The 15,775-nt window shown below is 30.6% G+C and overlaps 2 protein-coding genes across 3 annotated transcripts; one reads left to right on the top strand and one right to left on the bottom strand.

Annotated features, from left to right (window-relative positions):
• On the top strand, nt 1–5,551 carry LOC105121476 (Mob1/phocein family protein). The gene is made up of 7 exons (XM_011020128.1): nt 1–273; nt 716–764; nt 2,182–2,290; nt 2,528–2,621; nt 3,422–3,555; nt 3,964–4,127; nt 5,045–5,551. The coding sequence occupies exons 1-7, from the start codon at nt 248–250 to the stop codon at nt 5,117–5,119; spliced, it is 651 nt and encodes a 216-aa protein (XP_011018430.1). The 5' UTR covers nt 1–247; the 3' UTR covers nt 5,120–5,551.
• A 2,945-nt stretch (nt 5,552–8,496) lies between these two features.
• LOC105121477 (transmembrane protein 45B-like) lies at nt 8,497–12,050 on the bottom strand. Of its 2 annotated transcripts, none has more exons than XM_011020130.1 (4): nt 11,758–12,050; nt 10,714–11,162; nt 9,341–9,825; nt 8,497–8,931 (listed from the first exon to the last, which is right to left on the bottom strand). In XM_011020130.1, exons 2-3 carry the CDS (start codon nt 11,058–11,060, stop codon nt 9,342–9,344), a joined length of 831 nt encoding a protein of 276 aa, XP_011018432.1. In that variant the 5' UTR covers nt 11,061–11,162; nt 11,758–12,050; the 3' UTR covers nt 8,497–8,931; nt 9,341. The 2 variants fall into 2 exon arrangements, with proteins under 2 accessions (XP_011018432.1, XP_011018431.1); XM_011020129.1 differs by having other exon boundaries at nt 11,762–12,048.
• Between the last annotated feature and the right edge of the window lie 3,725 nt (nt 12,051–15,775).

Genomic DNA, 15,775 nt, shown 5'->3' on the forward strand with positions numbered 1-15,775 from the left:
CATACACATAAATGAAAGGTACCATACATCTACAGGAAGGAGGTAAGGTACAAGTTCTTTTTCCTTCGTATTTCCTCTCTATGCCATCATCTCTCACCTCCCAATTACTCCATAGCACCGTAATAATTTAATAATTGAGAAGAAACCCCAACCCAAAAGGCTATAAAACAAAGGAGAACCATATTTTACTTCTTCGTTGATTGCCCAAACACCCCTGAAGAAAGAAAAACGATCTCTCTCTCTAGCCATGAGCAGTCTCTTTGGTTTGGGCAGGTATGTGAAAACCTTTTTACTGTGGTGGGTTCATTTTAACTCGTTCCTCTTATTTTTCTTGATCGCTTTTAATTAATTAGATCTGTCGTGTTCTTATCTTTCTGTATTGACCTAACTTTAGTTATCAAGACACCATTTTTTTGGACTCTTAGCACTCGTTTTCTCTTCTAGCATCAACCTTGATAGCTTACAAGTTAGTTTAGCTATCAATACAAGAATGTATTTTTTTGGTCACTTGCTGCATGGAGTGTGCATTGAAATGTGAAAAAAGGATGGATCTTTTTTAATTGACAGATTTTAGCTGATAATTGATTGATATACATGCCAATTATGTGAAAAAAAGTGTTTCTTTGCGTGGATTTAAAGCTGTTGTTTATTTCATTGGAATTTCGTTGTTACATTTTCTACTGGTTAATCTGTCTAATAAGCTGCCTGAAAACAGAAATCAAAGGACATTCCGACCAAAGAAGAGCGCACCATCAGGGAGTAAGGTTGCCTTTCTTCATTTGATTTATAATTCTGCTTATATTTAATATGGTCTTTGAATGTGATGACTGTATGACCTCATACCAGGGTATATTGAATCTCTATGGCCTTTAGATGTCTTTGACGACCGGATGTTGAGGGAACATTTGGCTCCTAGGATATTTTCACCGTTCAGTCTTTTGAGATGCGTAGTCTTTTTCAACTTCTACTTTCTGATCATTTGACAGCGGGGAAAAATTGTTGTTTAGAATTTGATACTTCCACATCAGAATATGATGAATATCTTGTTAAACGTTTATGACATGGGGACACTTATTAGATTTTATTTGTTTTGGCAATCCCACGGTGTCTTTACTAGATCCAGGCCTTTTAAACAAATATGAAAATTCAAGATTAATTGAGTAGTAAAGATGCATAGAAATTATATTATATGCAAAATATGATTTAGAAAGAACAATGGGTCCGAGTTATGTTATCTGCATATACAGTAGAAGACAGAGTTGAAACTTGAAAGGTATGAGCCCTCCAAATCAGTTGAGAGGAGTTCACAAGAGCTAAAGAAGGAATGGGAGAGCAACAGCGAAGGAACACTATCTTATACTTAAATAAATGAACTATATCATGACTAGAATAGACATAGCATATAATACAGGCACATGAATTTTTGAAGAGTGTATTCTGGTCAATGAACGTTTCCTTTCTGTCATCAATGAGAAATCTAGAACTTTAAGAAAATTAACAATTTCAAAGAGATTTGAGACATAAGAGCATACTCCAATTCTAAAATGTGCAAAATAGCAAGTTTAGGAGATATTTTTCGTTTTACCAAATAATTATGATTTTAGAGTAAAACGAGGAATTTTATAACTTAAGCAATTGTTACTTGGTACTAAAATAATTGATATGAACGAGTAGGATTACAATGAATTAGTGATTTAGGTTGTTCCCAGGGCTGGGAAACTTTAAAAAGGAAATAAATTGAGAATGTAAAGTGATTCATAGACATGCATGTAGGGAAATTTATTTACGTATGTCTCAACACGTGGTATTCATTAATAACAAAGACAGCAATAGAAGTTTTATGGAAGGTATTTTGGGACATGACAATGCATTTTCTGTATATGATTAGCAAAACCAATCTTTAGACTGGAAAGTTAATGTCTACACCAAACTTTCCTTAGAAAGTTAACATAATAGCAAGAGCATCCCAGACATCGAAACACATTCGTTTAATATCATCTATATCCAGTTGCTCAAAAAAAATGGCAAGGCCACATACCAATTTAAGAACTGAAATGATTAATATACAGCGCAGATAGGTCTGGCCTGAGCCTCTATCCCTTATTTATAATATTAGGCCTTGGATAAACAGACTCCTCAGTGGCAATATTCTTGTTGAATCTCTAACTTGTCATGATGCAGGGTGCTCAACTTAGGAAGCACATTGATGCGACCTTGGGCAGTGGAAACCTGAGGGAAGCAGTGAGACTTCCTCCTGGAGAGGATTTGAATGAATGGCTTGCTGTCAACAGTAATTGCACTCTCTCTCTCTCTCTCTACCTGTTTGTGATCTTAGAATAACAAGTTCTGGCACCTTCTTTTTTGCATCATCAATCAGTTATTATAGTGTTGATAATGAAATTGCGTGGTATTTGAAGCACTGCAATATTGAGTTGAACTGTTGTGTTATTCTTTCTTTAGAGAGCTAATTTAGTGCAAGCTTCTATGTAAATTCAAATCTGAAAAGTTTTTGGCTTTCTGATTTCAGCTGTGGATTTCTTCAACCAAGTGAATCTTCTCTTTGGTACCCTCACAGAGTTCTGTACTCCTGAGAACTGTTCTACTATGAGTGCTGGGCCCAAGTATGGATTTTTTGTACTTCCTTATTTATAGTTTTGCTTATATGTGTATTGATGATGTTCCAAAATATCATCTTGGATAGGTATTTGGGAAGAATTCCCTGCCATTTCTGGTTCCTGGAATTCCTTTTCTGTCAGGCAGCAAATAAATTTAAGACTAACAACCTAGGAAGTTACCATAAGAGGTTCATGTTTCACACGACCAGAATTATATGACACCCAAACCCCCTCTATTTTAGCACTTCAGGAAATATAGTATTTTCAACATTTTGAAAAACCAGTTAAGTGATTTTCCATTCACAGTCACTGTGCAGTTCATTAAAAAATAGTGTGATAGTTATTTTTGAATATTGCCAAACAAGGATGTTTATTCAAAATATCTAAAATAATTGGATATTTAAATTTCTTGAATTAATAGTCCTGATGTTTTCTATCACCAGTGCTCCCACATCACCTAGTCTTCCACATGGATTCTACTTATGTATTTTCAAACTATTCATCTTCAATGGATTAAGTTCTAAGTTTTGAGATCACCGGTGCATATTAAATTTTACAACTTGGGCTCCCATAAATCAAATGAATGTGCAAATAGCACATTAGACCATTGATTTTTCTTTATTGAAATAAAAAGGCGAGAGTTCTCTTCAACCTTTTTCCAGATTGCTTACAAAGGATAATTGACCAAGCTGATTATTATGGATTTGGCTTCTATCCATATTAAGCTAATTCCAAATGTATTCAAACAGTTTTAGCCTTATGTGTTTGTATTTCAAATGTGATTTGATGCGTATGAAATTTTACAGGTACGAGTATAGATGGGCCGATGGGGTACAGATCAAGAAACCTATTGAGGTTTCTGCTCCAAAATATGTTGAATATTTAATGGACTGGATTGAAGCTCAGCTTGACGATGAATCCATATTTCCTCAAAGACTTGGTAATTAATCATTAGACTTGTACTTTTTTCCAAACTATTGCGAAATGAAGGTAAGGTAGTTGACTTGTTTGGCCCTAGGACACATTCAGGTCAGTGACAAATTGTTAGGCTGTGGTTGTGTTGGGGATTGGGTTCAAATCTTCGCTAATAATAAATATAAGAATGGTTGGAGTTTTTCATGCATGATATTGTAAGCAAGGGTAATGATTTTGGGGATGCTGGTTTAATTAACATTACAGATCTGTCATCATCACCATTGCCTCTGTAATTGAAAGTCTACAACTACTATATTTAATAATTTTATGGTGTTATTGGGCCATGGATGATCGTAAACTGTAGAAGTCTGTATGTGTAATTAATTCGCTGCTGTCCTAAAAAGGAGCACTTCTCCTAATTTCAATTTTGCAGGTGCACCATTTCCTCCCAACTTCAAGGAGGTTGTTAAGACGATCTTCAAACGACTATTTCGTGTATATGCCCATATTTATCACTCTCATTTTCAGAAAATTGTGAGCCTCAAAGAGGAAGCCCATCTGAACACGTGCTTCAAGCATTTCATCCTATTTACCCATGTAAGTTCCTTGCTGCATATTTCTAATAATTTTATATTGCTCTGTTAATCAAGAGGGACTTTTTTTTTTTTCAAGCTCAATTAACTTGATGTGATATTATATTTTTCATGCAGCACATAATCTAAACCTCTTTATTAAAAAAAATCTTATTTCCTTTCCTGAAAAAACGTTATTTACTGTTTGCATAGTACTGTTTTTCCCCTCTTGCTCTTCCTTAGTGACGCAGCTAAAATTTGAGACGTCTGCCCTACTAGGTTCTATGGAGGATCAGAGCATGGAAATTGGGGGTTGTAAGGGTTAAGATTTTAAAGTAAAAAAAAAAAAAAAGGGATTTACGGTTTGGAATTTGATTTGAGGATGAAAGTCCAAGGCTACTAGCTTCATACTAGTAGGTTTTCTAGGAATCACACATGGAGGAAGAAAAATTTAAGCATCACACATAGGTTTCTCAGGAGTCACATCTAAGCACAGCCTTAAAAGCATAGAAGCTGGAGAATCTATTCAAACACCCGACTCTCTAAAATAAAGCATCATAAATGGAGGTAATTTATAGACTAAACATATTCCTAAAGCTTTAGGTAGTTAGATCCTAAACAACAAGGATACAGACTCTTTTATAAAAAATAAAAGTATTACTTATTCCTGCATTAAACCTACTTGATTAAGGACAAATAAAACACTGAAACATGAAATAAAAACCTAGACCTACACAATTTCCAACATATCTGGAAATCATAGAAATATCCCTATCTTTGACAATTACTGCAAAATACAATAATTCTACTTGTTTTGTCTGCATCACTGTGTCTGTCAAGTTGCCGTTCTATTTGTTCTTGAAAAAAGCTGCAATCCAGTTTCATGCAGAACTTTGTTGTCAGGCAGTTGTTCTTATATTACATTATACTGTTTTTATGCAGGAATTTGGGCTAATAGACAAGAAGGAGCTTGCTCCCCTTCAAGAGCTTATAGAATCCATTATCGTACCATACTAAAAGGTGTCTGTTAGATTTTATCACAAGGATGCATGGTAAAACCAAATAAGTACTGCTAATCAGAAATTGATGTAACAGTCTCCTTGCTGCTTTGAATAATCAAGTATTGTGCATTGCATGTGCCACATGCTTATATATTTCAAGTGTTTCCATAGTAGCTCTTCTTGGCTGTATCATGAAAAACTGTTCTCTCTTTTTTGGTACAATATGAAAACTGTTTAAAGAACCTTTGTCTGAAGGGGACTGGTAAAATTGTATAGGCCCCATCTTGTGATGAGGTGGATTTCCAGCCAGAAAGGCATTACTGGTTCGAGCTTCTATTGCCGGCAATTGGCACCTTTTAAATTCAGGAGAGCTGCAAACAGCAGTTTCTAACTTTCTGGTTTATTTCGAGGTTACTTCATGGCACGGGATGATTTTGTTGGCTTTAAATGTCGACCTGCGGAGCTGTCATAAATTCTGTTTTGGATCTTTCTTTTGCTATCATGGATGTTTTTAATTTTTAATTTGAGAACTGAACATAATTCACAGTAATAGTTGTTAGTTATTATTGAATATTAAGGTGGGAATTTAATGTAATGTTTCGATTTTTTATTCAATTGAGTAACAATAAAAATAGATATCCGTAAAAAAAATAACAATTTAAATTTTAAGGAATAAATGTATTTTTCAGTTAAAATTCTCTCTTCTTGTCCATATATTTTTAAGAAAAAGCAAAACTGTTTTTCTTTGTTTTATTCCAGTGTTTTTTATTTATAAAAATACTTGTTTTAAAATTAAAAATTATCATATCTTAAAAGATAATTTATACATTAAATATCAAAAATTATAAAATCTAGAAAAAACAACAAAAAAACTTACAATAAGAAAAAAAGATATTTTATTTTCATTAAATGATTTTGAATTCTTTTTTTTTAATCATTTAAATCATGAAATAGATATTTTTTAGTTATGTCAACACATTTGATTCATATATAATTATTAAGAAGTAATTATTAATATTATTACAAAAAGCTAAGCAATTATTTTAAAACTATGACACAATTAAATAAGTATTTAAATAAATTTATTAAAAGTCAATCTTGTTATAAAATGTACAAAAAATTAAGGTCATTGTTTTTTTTGGGCTAGGCATGCATTGATTGGAGAGATTGGCCAGCGCTGTTGATACAATATTATGAAGTCCAAGGGTGTCTAGGCTTGGGAAGTTAAGTATGTGCATCTAGTTTTTTTTTTTTTTTCCTCCAAAAAGAATTGATGATATATTATTTATTTTTATATTTTTTTAAATAGGATGGACAGCACTTTATTCATTATCAATATTTTTCAATCATCAAAGGTTGCTTTGATGATTGAAAAATCAAGGTACAAGTGTTTGGACCTAAACAATCTAAATTTTAACTCTCTTTTTTTTAATTCAAATACATGGACACATCATTGTGTAAACCTCTATAAACTCCATTCCTAATACTAAAACATATTTTAATTAGATAAAAAACTCAAAATTAAATTAAATTTTAAAATTTATTTGAGTTGATCATCTTATAACACATAATTAAAAATAAAAATTATTTTTATTAAGTTCTATCTATAAAACAAGTTTAAAAACATTATAATCATAGTTATTAGTAATCGAAATCATATGATAGTTCTATCTCTTTTTTTCTCGATAACTTTCCTTTCTTCTTCGTATATTCAGAGACTGATATATATATATATATATATATATATATATATATATATATATAAAGAATTTAAGGATCAAACTATAAAAAGCCTAAACAACAGAGACCAACTATGAAAAAAAAATTTGGATGAACCAAAATTAACTTTTCCATGCCAACATGTGAAAAGGTTTTACTTTTTTTGAAATATCAATTTTGATCTTTTATTTTTAGTTTTAAGAACAAATTGAAATTCAATTTTATAAAATTGATCTTTAATCCAATATTAGAGTATTTATCGACATGTTGAGCATGCAAATCAAAACATATAATAACACAATTGTATTATGTCAATGTAGCTTATAAAGATGTAATTGAAAATAAATGAAGTTCAATGATTAAAATGAAAGAAGCTTAGAACTTCAGGAACCTGGAAAATTATCTATAAATATTAATGTGAATAGTAAAATGACAGAGAAGCCATAGTAGGTGAACAATAAGAAAACCAAATCTCTTATTTTATTTTATAATTGTAATATAATTATTGATATTTCTCATGCTCGAGATATTTCTCTAAAATCTATATATATATATATATATAGCAAGACTACGAATAAAATAACGGAAGATATTTTTTTTTTTTGTCAAAATTGTCTTTTCTTATTCATGATTTTTTTTTTGATAATATGTTTTTTTTAGCAACATAGTTTATTGAATAAAAAAGTAATGGCAACTAGAAAAAATTATTTGCAAAAATTATAATGGTTCAACTACACAAAAATATTTGCAAAAAATTAGAAGGAAAAATGTATATTTTTAGTCAAAAAAATATTTTCTTATTCATGTATTTCTTTTTTGTTTTGATGGAAACATGCTTTTCATGAGAAGCATTTTTCTCTTTCAAGTAAAAACTTATTATGACCCTGAAAGGAAGTTTCAATTGAAAAAAAAATCATTATTAGATAATTTTTACACACCTATATGAGAAAAATAAAAATAAGAAAATTATATAAATAAATTTATAATAAGAAATAAAAAAATAATAGATAAAATTATATAAATAAGTTTATAATAAGAAATAAAAAAATAATAGATATTTTATTCTCATTCAGTGTTAATGAACAAATTATTTAAAAAATGAGGTATATTAGGCTAATATATAATTATTCATAAAAAAATGTTAGTATCATCATAATCATAACAAGCTCTTATCTTCTTTAAAACATTGGCATAATTCAATAATCACTTAAATATTATTTTTAATAGAATGCCCATTGACAATTCTATTGAAAAATATTAACGTTTCATATTTAAAAATGGAGTTACCACAATTTTTACTATTTTCTCTATTCCATTGAAATTTACATCAGCAATTATTGACAAAACAATTTCATTTATATTTATTTTAGAAAGTATTGATGGAATATTTTATGCCTACATTTCCATTACCATTTGTCAATGAAAAATTTAATGACATAAGATTTAAATTTACAGTAAAAATACATAATAAAAAGAAAAGAGATTAAACCAGAAAATAGTGTGGCCAATCTTATATTCAAGTGAAAAGGTACTTTTTAGTTCACATATTTTTTTTTTTTTTTGTCCTTTTAGTTTTTGAAAATTTTATTTTGACGATATGTTATCCACTTAGGTCAACATATAGTAAATCAAGATTTGTCATCTATTTTAGAAAAATGCCATTTCGACACATCATGTTGACCCCTTCTCTTGGATGCAACCTGTCTTTCCAGTTAATTTTCAACTCCCTCCACTCTCTCCTGCAAAGGGAAGGGAGGAGACAAATGCATTGAACTTAATTTGCACAAGGTTATTCTTGAATTTTCAAAATCAAATGATGCACGAACTGAAGAAGATGCAGGGTAAGCAAAACTGTAAAAAATACATATTCAAGTTGATGGGTCGTTGTTGTGCTTCCTTGGAACCACCATGCTCCCCATTTCAATCTATTTGTTTTTTGCCTTTCTAACCACTGATTTTGATGCACCAAATGCTAAGTCACGTACAGAGCTTGCAGACTAGAGCTCGCGATGCTTCCTTCTAAGCCAAAACCAAGGCTTCAAAAGGTGCTATGCACTTTTTAGAGACCCTCCAACCATACTAACCTCCGGTAGCACTCATACTAGAAACCTGTAAAGCCACAGAATTGATCCCTTTAATCAATGATAGATGCATACATTTTGTTATCTGATTAAACACAAGAACCTTTTATCCAAAGAGAATCTGTTTCCAACGCCTGTCCAGGCTGCATTGTGTAGCATTTTGACATTGCATTAAAGAAGACTTTTTTTTCAAAAAAAAAAAAACAGCTTAGTTTCCATTGATGGGATTCTGAATGACAGATATGTACCTTCAAGGGTACAAGCAAATTAGAAATATAAAATGTTCCTTCAAATTATAAGAGCGGAAATAGTGTGCTTTCATTTCACAGAAGATCCACATTACTCGTGAAGCAGATAAAACAATGATTAGCAGTACAACTATAGCAGAAAAATAAAAGGAAGTGGAAAGGGGGTGAGATTGAAGCCCATATTTTTACCTCAGTCTAATCCATCTTGAAGCACACGAGAGCTATTAAGATCAGAATGCCCATATCTTGAAGCTGCGAAACCATATGCCACCGCAACTGCAACTAGGACACCAAAGACCAAGGAAAAGAGCTGAAAGGTTGCAAGCAGCTCGCCTCGAATCTGACTTTCCGATGATCGACACATAATCTGATTGCCCTTAAGCTGACATCCATCCGGCATCATGGGACCATAGAGACAGAAGGCAGTCTGGTAAAACCAGAGGCCTTGCAGAGTCATTGCAATGCCACTAGATAAATCAACCGGAAAGTTGGTTGGGAGGAGAACCCCCATGACAATGGATAAAACACAGAGGCCAATCAGGAGGACAAGGAGGAGATGGTAGTGCCCTTCAAGACCTTTATGGGTTGTTGAGTGAAAGTAAAACAATAGATACTCTGCAGAAAATGCTGCTGCAGCAACCAAACAGAGGACTCCTTCTGGCAAGGGTAGAAATCTGAGCAAACAGTTAAATCAGCAAGAAAGCTCCTTCAGAGAAGTCTGCTGAACATCTTTTTTTTTTTTTCCTCTTTGAGAACTATAACAGAAATTAAATTTCTGGTGTGTATGTCAGTGTGCAACTATGCATTCAGAACTAATCTCTCTTAAGTATAGTTGTAAGCGGTCTTCCATGTACCTAAATTAACCGTGTAGAAAATGTTAAGCACAAGTTTTTTGCCATTATTGCATTATCCGTAACTGCAACCTACCAAGGAAATGTATTTCTGTGTTCATGATCCTATGAACAAAACCGTGAGAGTTATAACAAACATCATGAGAAATTCATAAAGTTTAAAGTTCTTGTGAGCTTATGATTGCTATATAATTCAAAAGCATCTTTATTATCCACTTTAACTCTTCACGGGTAAGTAATCGAACTATTGCTAACCACACATTTAGCTTTCACAAAGTAGTTGCTTCGTGCAAATAAGCTCTTATCTAGACCTTGTTTTGCCTCCAGCAGGATGTACCGTTTCAAAGTTCAGACTGTCCAAACTTCAGGACAAGTCAACATGAATGATCACGATGGCTGCAGAGTATAGACCAGACTTACAAGAACACTATGGTCTAGGGCATGCAGAACGAGGATGACGAAGTCAAATGTTAATTATGTTGCAGGCACAGCAATCATATGATTTGGCCTTATGCAACACCATTTTCTTATGCATAGAAAATAAAAATTGAAGTCCTATGCTATTCGGCCTCGGATTCAATTGAATGAAACCAACCAATCCCAGATATGAAAATTTTAAATCTCTTTTGCCTCGATTAATCAGATAGCTATTAATATTTTTTTAATAAAGTGAAAAACAATCCACAAACACTGAAATTATAAATGACCAACCTTGTTTTCTCTGATAGCAAACCGACAGCCCCAAAAATAAAGAACATGAGAAGCATTCCGCCGTGCTCAAAATCATTCATATGATGAGGATTCAAGACTCCATTGACGAAAAACTTGAGGTGTGTAGAGTACAAAAGCTCAATACACATATCAATAAAGGCACCGCCCGCCACCAGATACAGCTCTAAGTACTTAAGCTTCCCATCAAAACCAGGCACAGGGTTCCAAACCCTGACTCTAAATGACTCTGGATTCGATACATATCTAACCAAAGAGCTCCATATATGCCATACACCAACCAATAAAAACAACGTTCCTGGTAAAGCATGACCCTTGAAAGAACCCATCCTTTTTGTGTAATAATGCTACTCCCACTCCACTCTCCTTATTCAGCTACTACACTGAAATCCTTTGCAACTTGTTTGTCTTCTTGATTCAAAAAATGGGTTCTGATTCAAAATGAGGGAAAAGAAAGAAGAGTTTTAGACTTTTGAGTATTTTTGGAATAAAGCAGGCTTTTTCCCAGTTTATTTCTATGACAGTATTTTCATCGTAGAAGACTTTTTCAAAGCAAAGGAAGCTTCTTCACGGTAGATAAATAAAAATGGGTTTCCGTGTCTGCTCCATTTTGTTGACGAGAAAATCAAGCAAAATAATTTTATTTTTTCTTTTTTTGACAAAATAAACAAAGAGAAAACAGAAACGGCAGCTCATTGCAGATCTGTCGACGCGAGTCTTAACAAAAATTGTTGCAAAGCCTGTCAATAACTCATGGAAGAAATTTTCTCAGGAAACAATCAGATTTTAGGTAAGGTCAATCCCGCTTTAAAAGTCAAAATTAAAACAGGAAACAAAATCGTCTTTCTTTCTTCTGGCAAAAAGTCCATATCAAAATCTAGCATTTCCCCATAACATGAAAATAGAAAAATGAAAGAGAGAGAGAGAGAGAGAGTAAAAAGAACATGTACTGAATTGTTTGTTACCAAGTTGGTACATGAACTATAAAAGTGCAGTAGTATATTGGATTATATAATTTTTACGTACTTACATGATGATGGTATGATTGATTTCAAGAACAAAAGCTATGGTTCTGTTGTTGAGAAGAGCATAATTAGGATCCAAAAAAGGTTATTGCTTGCTTGAGCTCCCTTCTCCAAGTAGATACTATTGTTATTTAGAGCGAGAGAGAGGTGGTGGTGGTGGCCCTGGTGGGTGGGGGGGGATCTGAAAGGGAAATTGGGAAAGCCAGCAAAAAGAGATGGAAATAATGAAGGAATCATTTGAAATGGATCGTCAACTTGTTATCACTATCTACCCATGTCCGCGTATCAAATTTGTCCCTCCATGATGCTGCCTTTGACTGGATGCTAGTCTGTATGTACACGTGACCCCATCACCGCACTGTATACCATGGTTGTCAAATCCAACCCAGCCTGGTGGATTCAACTCAGACCCGAGCATTCGAGATCTTAACCGGGTTGTAAATAAGAAAAATCTGGGTTTTTAATAGAACAAGTTAAACTTGGATAATTTGCCGGGTTAATTCAAACTCAGGTGGCTAGTATAATCTGGAAAAGACCCGGTCTATATATATATTGAATTGGGACTTAACCCTTTCATCGAGTCAATTTCTAGACGAGATTAATAAGTATGATGAATAGCATATTACTGACTGGCCTCTTTTTTTATTTTTTGTTTTAAATTGGTCCCTCAATTACTCATTCATTGCTGACTTAGTCTCTAAAGTAAGAATTGCTCACTTCACGCGTTATAACCATTCTCGAACCTCAACTTTAAGTTATAGTGTATTTGGGATTGTAATAATAATGAAGATTTAAAATTTTTTTATTTTAATATATATTAAAATAAAAAATTATTTTTAACATTAACATATAAAATTTATTAAAAAATAAAAAAATAAGATTTTTATTTTAAAAAATGTTGCCCCACAGTTCACTTGCCCCCGTGGCTCATTCCCATTCCCCACCTTTCATACTTACGAGGTAAAGCTAATTTCTATCAACTGAGGTCTAGGCCACGTCGCGTCACGTGGCATAGCGCTAGTGTACTTAAAGTTTTTAGTCCATTTTTTAAAATAAAAATTATACATGCACTAAAAATATTCTATTTGCACGGTAGAAAAGACAAAATTGTAATTTTCTTCAATTCTGTTATTGTAACGGTACTGTAGCAGTGCTAAATTTTTAATTTTTTTCTTTTTACATAAAAATTATATATATATATATATATATATTCTTCTTATTTTTTTTTTTTATCATTTTACTCTTAACTTAAAAAATATTTTGAGTATATATATATATAGTTTTTCCTTTACATGATTTTTAATTAAAAAATATTTTTTTATTATTTACACTTTGAGTATTTATTACTTTACATTTATCTATTTATACCATTCTTTTTTTTTCTTCTTTTTTATTCTTTTGTAACTTGTGTTTTATTTTTTCTTTACACTTTTACCTTTTTTTAACAAAAAAAATTATTATACAAAAACAAAAAAATGATATTTTACTATAGTAATGGTAACATTATCCTATTTTTTTTATTGTGTTAAAATTTAACTTAATATGTTGCATGTTTTTATTAACAAATATGATATTTATTATATTTTATTATATATATTTATCAATTTTTTAATTCATGATTATAGTTTTTACTTGATATCAAAAAACATATTAATAATATCTATATATTAATTATTTTACATTAAAAAAATTATTTGATTTATAACTAAACTAGTTAAATAAACAAACGTGTTAGTATTTTGTTATATATATTTATTGACATATATAAATTTTAATTTATTTAATTTAGAATTAGAATATTTTTTTATAAAAAACATATATTTGAAAAGCTTACATATTTTTTTTATAAAAATATTTGTCTAATTTGCAATAAAATACAGGTCAAATAATTAGTATTAGCTAAATAAGTGGGTGATACAGGAGAAATAACTGTAGGCATACCTTTTCCATATTAATTAAAATTTATTACCGGTAATAACTGAGATGGGCCTCACATGACTGCAGAAAGTATGTAAATGTGCCCAACATATCAAGAAATTTTCCATAAATGTGAATTTAAACAACTTGAAATAGTGAATTTTTTTTTTAGTTTAAATTATGAAACTAATATTTAAAAGAATTTATTTTTAAAATGTGTGTATGCTAAAATTGTTAAAAAAAATTAATTTAAACTGATTTAATGAATGCTTTTATCAGGAAACAAAAAATAAAATAAAAATTAGAAAATGGTTTTGTTCTCCCACACGCCTGCAAATGCATGAGAAAAAACATTGCCACGCAGACTATCATGAACTAAAATACCAAAATTAACAAAAACTAAAATAAGATGGTGTTTTCGAATTATGTTTTTCGCTATAACTATGAAACTCCTTGATCCCTGCTAGGTACTAAAAATCAAAATTTATAAATAATAAAAAATTCAAAATTAAACAAGAAATTCAAAAATAATCAAGGAAAAACAACAAAATTGTTCAAACAACATCTTCAGAGCATTCGTTTATTCAATTGGGTCTAAAAAATCTCATGAAAATATATGAGCCCAGCAAATAACTAAATGAAAAGTTGTAATTTTGTATTGTTAAGTTATGATCTCTTATTAATTCTATGTTTGTTTAACTCGATCAGAGTTTCTCTTGAATTGAATACCATACCATTAATCTATGAAATCATCTACTGGGCTGTGTATTTTATTTATGGCAAACCTGCATCTAGCTATGGTAGATATCCACATGACTATTCAACACCTTCAGTTTTTGCTAGCCCAGCGACATTAGTTGCTCTGCCTTTCTTTGTAATCTTTTCCGTTTTCCCCTGTTTTCATCCAAGAGGCTTGTTTATTTGTTCGATGAAAAGTAATAAATTTGTTAAAAATTATTTTTAAAATTTTATTATATTTGTTTATTATTAAAAAATTTGGTTGATAAAAAATATTTTTTAATCAAAAAAATTTGTATTTAGTTTATAAGAAAGTGTTTTTTTTATTTTAAACAAAAAATACTTTCTAGAAATTGTTAAAAAATTAAAAATGTTATTTTATTTGTTGATTATATTAAATTTATTTCAAACTTTTGATTGTTATACATACATACATACATATATATATATATATGTATGTATGTATGTATATACATATATACATATATTTAATTTCATCATTTAGAATTTAATTTTTTTAATTTCATAATTTAGAATTTAATTTTTATATTAACTTGGATTCTTATTTTTATAATTGTTATTTACTTTTTTCGTATAAGTTTTAATTAAAAAAATTTATTATTCAAATTTCATTTTATTTCCTTGATTGTTATTTATTTTATTTGAAATAATTTATGACCTGGTAATTGTTATTATTTTAATTTCTTCATCTTTCAATTTTTTTATTTGTTAGATTTGATCTCTATTATTTTAATTGTTATTTATTTTATTTAAGATAATTTATAAATTATATATTTTTTAATTTCATTCTTATTAAACTTTTTAATTTATAAGATTTATTCCTTATTATTTCAATAAACTTGAAAAAAATAAATTATTTTTCAGTTCATTTTTCATGATATAACCAAATTTAAAAATTATTTTTCAACTTATTTTTTATTACATTACCAATATCAAAAAATAATTTAATTTTTTAAAATTTATTTTTTAACAAATAAGGCCTAATATAAACATATCACAAAAGAAGTAATTATTTCATAAATCAGGGAGCTGTCTATATCCCTTCAATTGTAATTCTCCTCGATGCTATCAGAACTCCTAGATTTGTTCATCAATTTTTTGCCTAATCAAACCTCTCCTTACTGTCTAGTTCCATAAAACTGATATTTTCTAAATTCTGATACATTTGAATCTCTGTAATCTTGCAAATCACTCCATCTAATGGTTTTTCGGATTCTATTTGAGAATAACATGTCCCTCCACCAAACGAAGACAACACTCATGGATTTGCTAGAAGCATGCATGAAGAGTGAATGAAGGGGTCGTCACTTGAAAACCAAGTGATGCTCTCGAGGCAAAATTAC

This window comes from Populus euphratica, unplaced genomic scaffold (assembly GCF_000495115.2).
Source record: "Populus euphratica unplaced genomic scaffold, PopEup_1.0 scaffold25.1, whole genome shotgun sequence".
Taxonomy (NCBI): domain Eukaryota; kingdom Viridiplantae; phylum Streptophyta; class Magnoliopsida; order Malpighiales; family Salicaceae; genus Populus; species Populus euphratica.